The sequence below is a fragment of the Hibiscus syriacus genome, unplaced genomic scaffold (genome assembly GCF_006381635.1).
Source record: "Hibiscus syriacus cultivar Baekdansim isolate YM2019G1 unplaced genomic scaffold, ASM638163v2 tig00116984_pilon, whole genome shotgun sequence".
Lineage (NCBI taxonomy): Eukaryota > Viridiplantae > Streptophyta > Magnoliopsida > Malvales > Malvaceae > Hibiscus > Hibiscus syriacus.
This window is the reverse complement of record NW_024063507.1, coordinates 1,263,569-1,277,163: the sequence shown is the minus strand read 5'-3', so window position 1 is coordinate 1,277,163 and position 13,595 is coordinate 1,263,569. Positions and strand designations below refer to the sequence as shown.

Sequence of the window (13,595 nt, the reverse complement as noted above, 5' to 3'; positions counted from 1 at the left end):
AAAAAGTGTAAAGGGATTTAAAAGTTAAAATTGAATTTAGGGAGTAAGGAGAACAAAAATATAAGACAATTTGGAACAAGGATTTAAAGTGGTTCGACTTATCAACCAAGTCTACATCCACTACCTTAGCTCCTCACCAAGGATTTTCTAATAAATTCACTAATTTGTTCTTTCTTTTTCAAGGGCAAAGAGATAACATTTACAACTCCCTATCTTTTCAATGGCTAAGATAGAACCAAAACCCTTTACAAGTAAAAAGAGTGTAAACAAATAAACCTCTAGAAAGGAAGGTGTTTACAAATTAAAAGCTCACAAAAACACAAATATTTACAAGAGAATTGAAAATAAGAATGAAAAATTCTTCTCTTGTGTTTGATTGCTTGGATATGTGTTCTAACCCCTCTTCAAGTGTCTTGAACTTGTATTTATGTGTTGGAATGTTGTTGTGGTTGTTTCTAGCCGTTGGAGATTGTTTGGAGCCGTTGGGGATCAATTTTCATGCAAAATAAAGTTTCCCAGACCAAGGGTATTGGTACTTCTAAAGAGAGTATCGATACTACCTTTGTTATATTTAAATCCAACTAGCCGTTGGGGTCTGATGGTATCGATACTATGGCAATGGTATCGGTACTACTATGCATATTAGTATCGGTACTCCTTTGGGTATCAGTACCATTTTTGCATTCTGGAATTTGAGCAAAGATGGTAGTATCGGTACTACCTAGTGAGTAGCGATAACTCACTTACCTTTGGTATCGGTACCATATGAATAGTATCGGTACTTGTTCAATTGGTATCGATACTGTAGGAACAATATCAATACTACTTGTATAGAAAATTGTTTTGTGCTCAATTCCAAACTTTTAAGGACTTTGAATTATTTTTGAAAACTTTGAAAACTTTTAAATAAATTCAATTCAAGTCCAAAAACATTTTTGCCTTAATTGTTATATCAAAATATAGTTCACAAATCTCCCTCTTTTTTATATAACAAAATATTTGAAAAGTTACTTTTGGCAAAACTCCCCCTTAATAAAACGTTTAATGAAAAGATATCAATTGTTAGAAAATATGTGAAAATGTTCAACTCCCCTTTTTCATTAAGATATTGAATTTTTCAAACTCATGCTTCTCCCCCTTTTTGTTAGATCAAAAAAGAATTCAACTTTAAAGTTATAAAATAAATTTGGAGAATAAGTGATAAATTTGACATTAAAAGCATTTGAAAAATCAAAGCTCCCCCTTAAAAAGTGCATTCCAAACAAAATTGGCTTTTAAGAGCTGGAAACAAAATTGAATTTCAACAAAGAGTAACAAACAAGTTATTAGCTCATGAAATTCAATATATCCAAGTCTAAAATACTTTATGCAATATCAAGTGTTGAAATTAAGTGCATATGCATAAAGCTTTTCAAAAATGTTATGCATTTGAAAATTTTGATATCAATTGTTAGAGATATATTTTTAACATTTAAAAAAACATGTATAATCATTTAAAATTTAAAATTTGTAATATCAAAGCATTTGAAAAGTTGATATCAATTGTTAGACATGTATCATTTGCATTGAAAATCAATTTTGACCAAAATTCATTATGATGAACTAAAAATTATGAAAAATCATTAAAATTTAAAATATTCATCATAAAACTTTTCAACATACATGAGGTTAAAAAAAATGCATAATCATTTAAAATCAAAACTCATGCATGCTTTAAAAAAACTAAATGAGCAACTAAATAACCAAAATAAAAATCATTAAGCTTAAAGGTTACCCATTCCTTTTCAAGTATGGCTAGAGCATCTCAATTTCTTCGTTTTCATCACCATTGCTCCCACACACCTTCAAGTGACATTTATTTGGATTTTGGTATCCAAATTACTTTGGATCCTTGAACGTTAGTTTCAACACCCCTTGTTCCCTTAGGAACCCATACTTGTCTAATTTTAAAAGATTTTCTTTTCTTTATAGGACAAGCATGTTCCAAATGACCATGAAAATGTCAATGTGAGCATTTTATCATTTTTAAGCATAATGAGTTGTTTTTAGAAATTAATTTTTTTTCTTTTGTTAAGCTTTCAAGCTTGACTTTTAAAACAAAATTTTCTTTTTCTAAATCATTGATTTTGACTTTTAAAAGCTCTAAATCATTTTTCAAAATTTCATTTTGATTTTCAAAATCAAATTTTGCTTTCAAAACCAAATCATTTTCAACTTTAAATTTTGAAATCAATTTATTATATTTGGAATTCATGGTCTCAAATTCCAAATACAACTCATTATAAGCATCTTCTAAATCATCAAAAGAATGTGAATTTAAATCATTTGAGTTAGAAGAACCTTGGGTTCTTCATGAGTGGCCAAGAGGCATATGTTGATTACTTCATCATCATCATTGGAGTCATCTTCATCACTCCAAGCTGTCATAAATGCCTTCCTCTTTGATGATCCCTTCTTCTTTAGGAGAGGGCATTCATACTTGACATGCCCTTTTTTTGACAATTGAAGCACACCGGGGGACCCTTCTTCTTGGTTAATTCATGTTTCACTTCCTTGGAAGACGTGAATCTTTTGAACTTTTTGAAGAGCTTGGCCATCTCTTCTTCTTCTTCATCATCCTCATCCACCTCTTCACTTGAATCTTCATAGCTTTCATTGGTGGACTTGAATGCAACTCTTACCTCCTTCTTCTTTTATTCCTTCTTCTTTTGCTTCTTTTCTTCACCATCTTCCTCTTGCTTCACCATCAACTCATGAGTGATAAGAGAACCAATCAATTCGTCGAGAGTGAGAGACTTTAGGTCTCTAACTTCAATAATAGTTGTCTTCTTTGATTGTCGAGACTTTGGAAGAGAGTATATCATCTTTCTCACTAACTTCTCATTAGAGTTAACTTCTCCAAATCATTTGAGACCGTTGAAAATCACGGAAAATCTATCTTTCATAGCTTTGATGTCTTCATCGGGTTTCATCTTGAAATTCTCATAGCTATGGTTGAGAAGACTTATCTTGGTTTCCCTCACTTCATCGGTTCCCTCATGAGTGACTTGGACCTTATCCCATATATCCTTGGCATTGGAACAAGAGGAGACTCTTCCGTATTCATCTGGGCCTAATGCACAAAAGAGGATGTGCATATCCTTGGCATTGAGCTAGAACTTCTTCTTCTCTTCATCACTCCAATCGTCCATCTTGTCAGTTGGAATGGTGTATCCTTTAATGATCGAATTTCAAGCTTCTAGATCGTTGGCTTGAATGAAGAGCATCATCATATTCTTCCAATAGGTATAATTTACTCCATTGAAGTACGGTGGCTTGTTGACTGGTTATAAATCTTCAATGTAGTATGCACAGGAGGTTGAAGCCATTTCTTTTTGGTTGTGTCGGGAATTGATATAGCTTTTTCTAGGAACGTATCAAGGTAGTTAAACCTTCTAAATGAGTTAGGCTCTGATACCAATTGTTAGGATTATTGAAGAAGCTCAATTGACAACCGAAAAAGTGTAAAAGGGTTTAAAAGATAAAATTGAATTTAGGGAGTAAGGAGAACAAAAAGATAAGATAATTTGGCACAAGGATTTAAAGTGGTTCGACTTATCAACCAAGTCTACATCCACTATCTTAGCTCATCACCAATGATTTTCTAACAAATTCACTAATTTGTTCTTTCTTTTTCAAGGACAAAGAGATAACATTTGCAACTCCCTATTTTTTCAATGGCTAAGATAGAACCAAAACCCTTTACAGTGAAAAAGAGTGTAAACAAATAAATCTCTAGAAATGAAGGTGTTTACAAATTAAAAAGCTCACAAAAATACAAATATTTACAAGAGAATTGAAAATAAGAATGAAAATTTTTTCCTTTGTGTTTGATTGCTTGGATAGGTGTTCTAACCCCTCTTCAAGTGTCTTGAACTTGTATTTATGTGTTGGAGGTTGTTTGGAGCCGTTAGGGATCAATTTTCATGAAAAATAAAGTTACCCAGACCAAGGGGTATTGGTACTCCTAAAGGGAGTATCGGTACTACCTTTGTTATATTTAAATCCAACTAGCCGTTGGGGCCTGATGGTATCGACACTATAGAAATGGTATCGGTACTACTATACATAGTAATACCGGTACTCCTTTGGGTATTGATACCATTTTTGCATTCTGTAATTTGAGCAAAGCTGGTAGTATCGGTACTACCTAGTGAGTATCGATACTTCCCTTACCTTTGGTATCGGTACCATATGAACAGTATCGATACTTGTTCAATTGGTATTGATACTGTCGAAACAGTATCGTACTACTTGTATAGAAAATTGTTTTGTGCTCAATTCCAAACTTTTAAGTACTTTGAATTATTTTTGAAAACTTTTAAATAAATTCAATTCAAGTCCAAAAATATTTTACCTTAATTATTATATCAAAATATGGTTCAACACTTTCCATTTTAATAAACATGAATTCAACCTCTTAACTTCAATTCCATGAAATTCCAATCAACTCTGTATCAAATTCAATCAAGATCAATAATTCTTCATGAAACACTAAAGTGATCAACTCTTCATAACCATTTCTATTGGTTTTTATTCATAACATAAGATCGAAAACAACTCTACAACAACAACTGCATCAAATTCAACCTTTAAATCACCAAAATCCAACTTGTTCTTCATCCGCCATATTAAAAAATTCAACATTTCAAATAAGAAAACCATGAGATTTTTACACTAAATGAAAGAGAATTCAATGTAGAATATTTTCTATTTCACACTTTAATTCAAAAACCTAACAAAAATAGCTCAAAATGAAAAAGAATAAAATTTCCATAACTAGAGGAGGAAGCTCACGGCCATAAGGATGGAGGAAAGAAACTCTTGAAATCTATTTCAAAAATATCTACTACACTTGTCATTTAAACTAATTAAAATGAATTTAAAATTTCTTTAATGTTAATTTACCATTTTACCATGAATGAATTTTGATATTTACCTCCATGCCATCCTTTCATCAACGTTTTATATCATTAAATAAATATAAAAATCATATTTATTTATTTTCATCTTTGCCCTTTCAATTTTCTAAAATTTTAATTTAGTCACTTTAATTCCACTATTCTACTTTAACATGGAAAATCCACTTAATTCCACAATTCCATATTAAATTCTACTGTTTAAAAATATCAAAATAGTATTTGCTAACTTTATAATATTATCCTTCAAATTTTTGTAAACTTTCGATTCGATGCGGTTATCCGAATATTTTACTAAACTTTATCGCTTCATAACTTTTACACAAACTCCGGATCAAAATCTAATTTCCATAATAACTTCATTCTTAAGGATATAATGTTTATAGAATAAAATTGGGAAAATTATCTCTTTGGTCCTTAAACTTTTCTAACTCTTTTACTTTGGCCACCAAATTTTTAAAATTTACATTTTGGTCACTTGTCTAAATTTTGAGATATACAATGTCACTTATTTACTACCCATATTCATGCTGTCATCGACTAAACCATATTTAAATTGCTCTTTAAAGATATATTGACAATTAAATGATGCCAATTTAAATACTATGACGTGTTTCTGCAGTTAATGATGGGGAACATTGCATCGACAAACCTACAATTTCGTAACTTTTTGAAGTTGCGTGCAGAAGAAAATAGGGATACTAATGTGAATCAAACAACTACAACATTAACATTGTGGATTGAGGTGGGAGAAGTACAGAACCAGTAGGTTGAGCTTCGTTATCTATTCTCGAATAAACAAAGAGATTGTTGCAGAAACAAAGAATGTACTTGTGCTTGGTCTGGCTTGCTGCCACCCAAACCCCATTTATAAAAACTTGTTGGTAGGTTTTTAATATGAGGGGTTGAACCTCCACAAGTCCCTGCTCAGATAGGGCTGTTGGGCCTAGAGCTAAAACCCATTTATTTTTCGGATATTCGGAAAATCCGAAATTAAGAGTTTTCCGATCCGTATCTGATCCGATTATTTGAAGAAAAAAATTCGAATATCCTATCCGAATTATCCCAAAAAATCGGATCGGATCAACGGACAAATCATATTAGATATTTTTGCACATCCCTATAGCTTATACGAATTGTTTAACTTGCAAACTTTTTTTTAATATTAATAAATTGATTCATATCAAATTTTATAACTATCTATTATGAGACAATATTTTTAAGGGTGAATTATGCTTTTAGTACCTAAACTATCAATTTTGATATGTTTTAGTACCTAAACTTTCAATTTTTTCAAAATCATATCTAACGTTTAATTTTTGTTTCATTTCAGTATCTCACCGTTAAAAACTTAACGAATGATTTGCACGTGATACCTTTTTTATGGGTAAATTGCATCATTCATCACTCAACAATCTTCTCATTCCTATTTTGGTCGATAAAGTTTAATTTTTTTAATTTAATTACTTAACTTTTAAATTATTCCTAATTTAATCACTCTAACTTTCATTTTTAATTATATATTAATAAAATAATAAATAAAAATATCATGTCACAAAAATTACTAAAAAAATCGATTAGAGTGATTAAAACATGAGCAATTTGAAAAATTGAGTAGTCAAATTGAAAATTTTTAAACTTTAATACCAAAATAGGAGTGAGAAGATAATTGAGTGATGAATGATGTAATTTACTCATAAGAAATACAATGTTGGTAAATTTTTAACTATGATGCACTAAAATGAAACAAAAATTAAATTTTAGATATAATTTTAAAAAATTGAAAGTTTAGATAATACAACAGATCAATATTAATAGTTTAAGTATTAAACACATAATTTACTCTTAAAAATATTGTAAAGATTATCATATAAATTTCTTGTTCCAATCCAAGTAGATTTCATTCAGTTTTAAGAAAATATAAATTAAATTATATAGAATATAGTTCATTTCTTTGGTGCCTCAAAGAAGAGACAACTACGTGACAAAGAATAGTATTTATTCTCCGTATATACCATGCTAACATTTGCTGAACATGCTGCTGCTGATTCATGTTTTGCATAACTAGACCACTTCCACCCACAAGGCCATAACATTAATATATATTCAGGGACATACACAAAATTTTATATTAAGGATAAACTTGAACTTATAAAATTTCAAGAGGCGAAAACATATTTTTAATAAAAATATATAGAAAAAAATCTAAAATCTACAGTGATATTTTCAAGAGGGAGCGACTGCCTCCTACCCACCCCTCAGTCCATCCCCTGTATCTAATGATAGTGTCGATGATGCCAATTTTAATCTCCAGTGGAATATCCGAACCTCCATTAGTATCTGATATGATAGTTGAGTTGAGCGAGGCATTCTCCCATTTATCTGTATCATTCAACTATACGCCCATACTGCCAATACTGATACAGCTTCAAATCCAGCTGCAGCTCAGGGATCTTCTACTGGTGAACCCAATGCTTCAACTAGGTCCAGATCTTTTCTACATTGTTGATGGGAACAATTGAAGTACGTCAACCGTTTCACAGTTCATCATTTCTGGTTTGGGTAAAGAGTTACAGTTAATAGTTGTACGATAATTGACTAGTGATATTAGCGATTAAGGTACGATGGAGAATCGTGAGAAAGAGTGAACGAAGAAGTCTATCTCTTGTGTCATTGGAGTTTATATATCGACTACTTATGCATACTTAAATCATACCTAGAACAGTGATTACTATTTAAATCATGAGAAAACTACTTCGTTGCTTACTCCCACAACTTGAATCAAACTGGTGACTTCTATGTCTATCCTCCATCAACCTCATCAGCTCAGAAGAACCTACATGAAGCAGAAAGCCTGTATCCAAAGAATTATAGCGCTTTCGAAAGAGAACGTTTATCTCATTTCCCAACCGTAGCAATAGCAACAGGTTGGGGGCATATTTCTAGCCTGTATTCTGGCAACTGGTCAAGGAGCTTCCGCTGTAGCGGACTTAGAGGTTTGGTTGTTGTTGGTCAAAATAAGTTAGACTCGTCAGCTATGGTTTAACACTTCTGTTTTAGACAAAAAGTCGTGTTCGGTGAAAGATTGTCGGTCGTTAGCCAGTATTTTTGTGGAGAAAAAGAGGGTTCATGAGAAAGAAGACGATGATAGGTGAAAGATAAAGAGGCAGCGTCGTTTAAAAGGATTTCAACCCCTTTTCTAATCTTCATTGAGGATGTCTATAGTAATCGTGTGTCAGTCATAAGGTTATCATAACTATTTATAAACTGACCAGCTAAGTAAGTTTGATCATCAAACCTTGGATTTTGCTATGACTTAACTGTCATAAGTGGAGAGGTCAGGAGCTTCCGCCATAGAGAACTAGATAAGTTGAAGTTTGGTTGCAAATGCTTATGAATTGGTTTGTCCATGTTCGTAAAAACATTTGGCATTCCTATTACATTGCCTTTATATATCCCTTTCAAATCTCCTCCGATCCATACATTAAGACCTTCGAAGAACGACTCCGGACATAAAGCACCTGAAGCCTCACGCCCCAAAGGAAGGAAGCCACGATCCTTTGAAAAGACCTCTAACAGATCTCACGCAATTTGTCAGAATCAATTGACAGATAACAACATAAAGAAAATATGTCTATCTTGTTAACCTACAAATAGCTATTATGGTCCTGCATTTGACACCAACACTATAGATTAATATAAAATTTCTTGATAAAGACCAAGAAAATGAGAGATCCAATGTCCCTATCTTCATCTTTCTTCTTTACCAAACGAAAAAAAAAATTACATCAGTCAACGATCGATCCACCACCGGCAACAACTCTCCACCCAAATTAAAAGAAATGAACCGCCTATAACCACCTATAATCCATTTGTTACTGTGAACAAGTTCTATCACCCGTACGTATAGCAACAAGAATTTTAAGATCCTTCAAATAGGTTTTTTTTATAACTGAGAAATATTCCATGCTTGCACAAACGTGAAAACAGAAGACTGAACCATGACCAAAGGCAATGGTTAACTCTGATTTACAGTAAAATTATAAGATTATTGATTAGTAGCAGAAAAAAATAAGCATTCAATCCGAAAATTTAACAGTTAAAAGACTTAAATTCAACTTCACTGGATAATCTAATGATCCAATGCTAGTATACAATGTGACAATCACCCAGAGTCTTATCCACCAAGAACACCAACATGAAAAGAAAAGAACTTCAAACAGTAAATGAAAACACACTATTAAATGGTAAATTCTACTTGCAAATTCCTCTTTTATTGAAATGAAAACAACTTACTTGATCCGATATACTGTCGCTCCTAAGCGTACAGAGGCAAATCAGTCCAAGCACCGGAAACATGCCCGTTCTCACAAACATATGCTCGAACAACAGGCTCCCCGTCGTCATGGTACCCGAAAACCCGCCTCAAACAGAAAGCAGAACGCAAATCCCATGTCTGTTCGCAAGAGCAGAAGGCGCAGTTCAGATCGGTCTTGTTTCTGTTCCCATCGTTTATAGTCCTCCACACATGGGATTTCTTGAAGTTCTTGAAAATCCCTCTGAAAAGCATGTAATTTCGCTTCTCCTCCGAGTGAATGCACCCCGGCCAGTCGCAAATGTATAAGCAATCGCCTCGGAATCGGCTTGCTAACAGCTTATTGCCTCGTTCTCGGCTTAAGTTCCAAACGCCGTATGCTAGATGGGATCTGAGCGGTTTAGATATCTTCCTTCGCTTACAAACGGAAAGCCCGAGTTTAATGTCTTTGTTGTCGATTGTTTCTACAGTATAACCATCTATAGACTCAGACACATTAGACACTGTGTCGTAACATTGATCATCGATAATGTGCAATGAAGAATCGGACCTGGGAACGTTAACTTCGGGATCCGGATTGGGCTTCTTTTCCACTTTGCTGGAATATAGCTCGGTGTACGGCCTCGAGGCTTGGGGTACAGCGTCGCCGAAATCGGAGTGCTCGAGAAGGACGCCGGCGTGGTGGAGGCCAGGGCAGCATACAGAGAGCTTGTGGAGAGACGCCCAGCCGCCGGGCAGGATGGACGATGAGAAGAAGAGATCGGCGCAGACGGAGGGGATGGTTTTGGAGCATCTTTGTTTAAAGCAGGTGTTGCGAATCAGGGAGGAGAATTTGGTGCAGACGCAAGCGATACAAGCCCAGCTCTTGGGGTCATCTTCGAGCTTCAAGAAGATGCTCAGAACAACGTCGTCGGAGAGTGCCGAGAACGACGTCTCTGTCATTTCTCAAATTGGGAAATCTGTTGATGCCCTCGAGACGGTGGAGCAGGTGAAACTTGTGGTTAGCAGGTGGGCGAATTTCATAGAACAGCTCAAGAAAAAAAAGTAGAGAATTTCCTTTTCTTTATTCTTACCACTGTTTTTGAGGTTGACCTCAGCGAACTTTCAAGGGCAGCTGCCCGTACCTGTCCCACGAGAGACGGTGGGCGTAGCATCTTGTTTAAACAACTCCTTAAGCACACAGGTTAAGTACCTACAATCCTAAAACTGACAAAATAATCTTCTAATTATAGAATATTATTTTATTAATTTTTTTAATTATTAAAATTTATAAAATGATACTTTATTAATATTATGTTATAAACTCGTCATTTTTTTAAAAAATTGACGATATTCTGAGTTGAATATTAACCTGTGACTGTGATATAATAAAATCTCAAAAGACTATCTTTATTTAATCATCATGTTAACGGCCAACTTACATAACTGACAATTTTATAACAGAAAATGATGAGTTTGGTATAATGAACAATCAGGTGACCATTTTATAACTTTTAATAGTTGAGAGACTCAAAAAAACGACAAATTATAATTAGATAACTATTTTATAACTTTTAATAATCGATAGAACAAAGTAATACCCTATAATCAAATGATCATTGTTGTACTTTACCCTTATAATTTTTATATGATTTATACAAATAAAAGAAATTATTATTTTTAAAAAAACTCAAATTCGATTAATATAAGATTGAACTGCCATGGCCAAATCCAGAAAGGAAGGTACATGATAAGAATGGAAACTGGCGGGTTTGGGGCGGATTTTGCTCGCCCCGAACCCGAAATGAATCACCGACCCCGACCCGACCGTCGGGTTTTTATCGGGATACCCGTCGAAGATTTTTTTTGCCCGTCCCCGAAACCGACCCAAAATATTATATTCAAACCCGAACCCGAAAATATTATATATATAATTAATATAAAAAATATAAAATATTATATATATATATAATCGGGTCGAGACGGGGAGGAGATACCTTGCCCCGTCCCTAACCCGACCCAAAAAAATCCCCGATACCCGACCCGAACTTGACCAAATTTCGGGTTTCCCCATCGGGTTCGGCCATTCTACCATCCCTAGTACATGAAGAATGGAAGAGAATTTTGCTCCTTCCAAAATTTTTGGATTAATAATATTTTAGACTATTATCAAATTAAATTTAAATAAAATTAAACTTTAGTTTCTCTAATTTTTAGATCAAATAATTTAATAAATCTCTGTTGTTTTAAACTTATGTAATCTGTCTTTCCCGGTATTCGATCGTACTTGGTCAAAGGCAAAACAACAATAATCCATTCCAAGGAAAGGGGGAAAAAAAGGTAGTCTAGCAATGAGTTAAAAGACCAGTCCCAACAAAAATACCACAATCAGACATGCACTATTCTTATTATTATTCTTGGAAAATTAAAGGATCACAAAGTATCACTATGCATGGCGATGAACACCGTCTTCGCCTTCCTTGTCTTTTCGTGCAGCAGCTCTTAATTTACGTTGCTCCTCCTTATAAATCCGATTTCTTCGTTGAAACTGTAATAATTATCAAGATTAGTAACAATAATGTCACTTAAGAAATGGATCCACATGGATTATGGGATAAAACCAAACCATCTAAATTAAATTTATAATTCCAAGTAATATGAAAATTTCTTTGCCATTGACCTAAGTTCACACATCTAACATGTTTTTTTGGGATAGAATGATAAAGACATGATAAATTAAACTATAGCTAATGATACCACTTATTAGAAATTTACAAATGGAAAAGAAAACAACGTGAGATCAACGCGTAATGGATCACACACGAGAGAAGATTGAACTGATTCAACTCTGTCTACTTTCATGGATGAAATAAACAACAATCCACTGTAAACCTAGAGATTACAAAGAACACAAATATATGAAATTCTCTATGCGACCGAGACAACAAAAGTTATAGAGATCTCAAAAAGGATAACTTTGTCTCCAATAATTCTAAAGATTCCTTCATGATAATGCATTCAAACTAGCTGCTCCTACGAAAGCACTAAAACACCATTTGCAAGACAATGTGATTGACTTTTTCACAATAAATCACACACTTGACATCATTTTCGTCTTGTGACAGTGTTTCATATGTCACAGAAAATTGGCATCCTTTTAAGCAAAACCACACACATCGATGCTATTATTCCAATAAACTCATAAAACTGTAGGAATAAGAAGTTCATTAGATTCCCTAAAACTTCCTCAATGTCAAAGGTATAATTGATCCAGATATCAGGCACTGTAGCTCTAATATACCATTCGAACTACAGTCTATGTTTCTAGGACACAATGGGTGGAAAAGCATGTATTAATCAATTCACAACAACACACATACAAATATCAATTCGAGTATCCTTCTTGAAGGCCACTAATGGTATTGCGGCTAAGATATGGTTAGCTTATCATTCTACCATGTGCCACATCAGTCAATTGATGTACCTGGAGTAGAATCCTTTTGAAGTGACAAACTCAAATTGTATTGAACGAACAGTTAACAAAATAAGAATTCGTCGATATCACATAAGTGGTTTCAAATATCATCACAACTCAGTGGCTCTGATATGATACTTTCCGACAAGTTTGGATGGAGTTCGGATCAACCCAAGACAGTAATGAGCAATCTAATCACTCCTGGTGACCTAAAGTTACTGTCACATAAGATTCCAAAGTTACTACCAAACACGGTGATTAGATCACCGTTGATTTTAAAGAATTAACCTCATACCAAATGCCACCTAAAGGTAGAAGAATTCTCAAACTAGGACGAAAACAAAGCACTAATATTAAGGCCTAATTCATAAGCAGCACTGAGAAACTAATTGAGAAACTAATTGAGCACTCAATTCTGTTATCGAACTTAGGAACAAATCGATGAAGCAGTTCTCATTTGCAAACAACTTGAGAAACTAATTGAGCTCATTCCAACGGAGTTAGGAGTTTGAGGACGACCAACAAGGCGTGGTATTCAGTAAGCTCTACATCAATACTTAACAAAGCATGGAATTCAATGAAAAAGGGGTTTGGGGAACCAAAAATCTGGAATCGAAATGGAAAGAAAGAAAATAAAACTTAAGAAGAGAATGACCTCTTTGGAATGGTGGAGGCACTCGAGATAGTCTTCGCGGAGGAGGCCACAGTCCTTGGGCTCTCTGCAACGGGACATACACTCGCTGAAGTCGACCCAGAAATCGTAGCACCGACCTTTGGTCCCATTGATTCCCCAACCAGATGCCATCTCTCTCTCTTTTCTGTACCTGTCTCGTCCGCTCGATCAGATGGATTATGCCCAGAAATTGTG

The 13,595-nt window shown here is 34.1% G+C and overlaps 2 protein-coding genes and 1 long non-coding RNA gene across 3 annotated transcripts in view; 1 reads left to right on the top strand and 2 right to left on the bottom strand.

Annotated features, from left to right (window-relative positions):
• Window positions 1-10,217, bottom strand: part of LOC120193070 (phytochrome A-associated F-box protein-like) — a 26,013-nt gene extending 15,796 nt beyond the window's left edge. Inside the window, exons 1-2 of the mRNA XM_039195681.1 lie at window positions 9,269-10,217; window positions 8,513-8,516 (exon numbers count right to left, since the gene is read on the bottom strand). Coding sequence (XP_039051612.1) covers window positions 9,277-10,215 — 939 coding nt within the window. The 5' untranslated portion in view covers window positions 10,216-10,217 and the 3' untranslated portion in view covers window positions 8,513-8,516; window positions 9,269-9,276. The remainder of the gene's footprint in view (window positions 1-8,512; window positions 8,517-9,268) is intronic.
• LOC120193073 overlaps window positions 1-11,991 on the top strand; it is a 17,682-nt gene extending 5,691 nt beyond the window's left edge. The window contains exons 2-3 of the long non-coding RNA XR_005522826.1: window positions 11,602-11,607; window positions 11,843-11,991. This is a non-coding gene — a long non-coding RNA (uncharacterized LOC120193073). The remainder of the gene's footprint in view (window positions 1-11,601; window positions 11,608-11,842) is intronic.
• Window positions 11,576-13,595, bottom strand: LOC120193072 (NADH dehydrogenase [ubiquinone] iron-sulfur protein 5-B-like). The gene is made up of 2 exons (XM_039195687.1): window positions 13,383-13,595; window positions 11,576-11,800 (listed from the first exon to the last, which is right to left on the bottom strand). Exons 1-2 carry the CDS (start codon window positions 13,530-13,532, stop codon window positions 11,699-11,701), a joined length of 252 nt encoding a protein of 83 aa, XP_039051618.1. The 5' UTR covers window positions 13,533-13,595; the 3' UTR covers window positions 11,576-11,698.

Bases quoted from the DNA above. Each gene is read 5' to 3' on its own strand.
- LOC120193072 (XM_039195687.1), bottom strand. From the start codon at position 13,532: ATGGCATCTGGTTGGGGAATCAATGGGACCAAAGGTCGGTGCTACGAT. The intron at 11,801-13,382 runs GTCATTCTCTTC...TAATTATTACAG, and splicing joins GCCTCCACCATTCCAAAGAG to TTTCAACGAAGAAATCGGAT.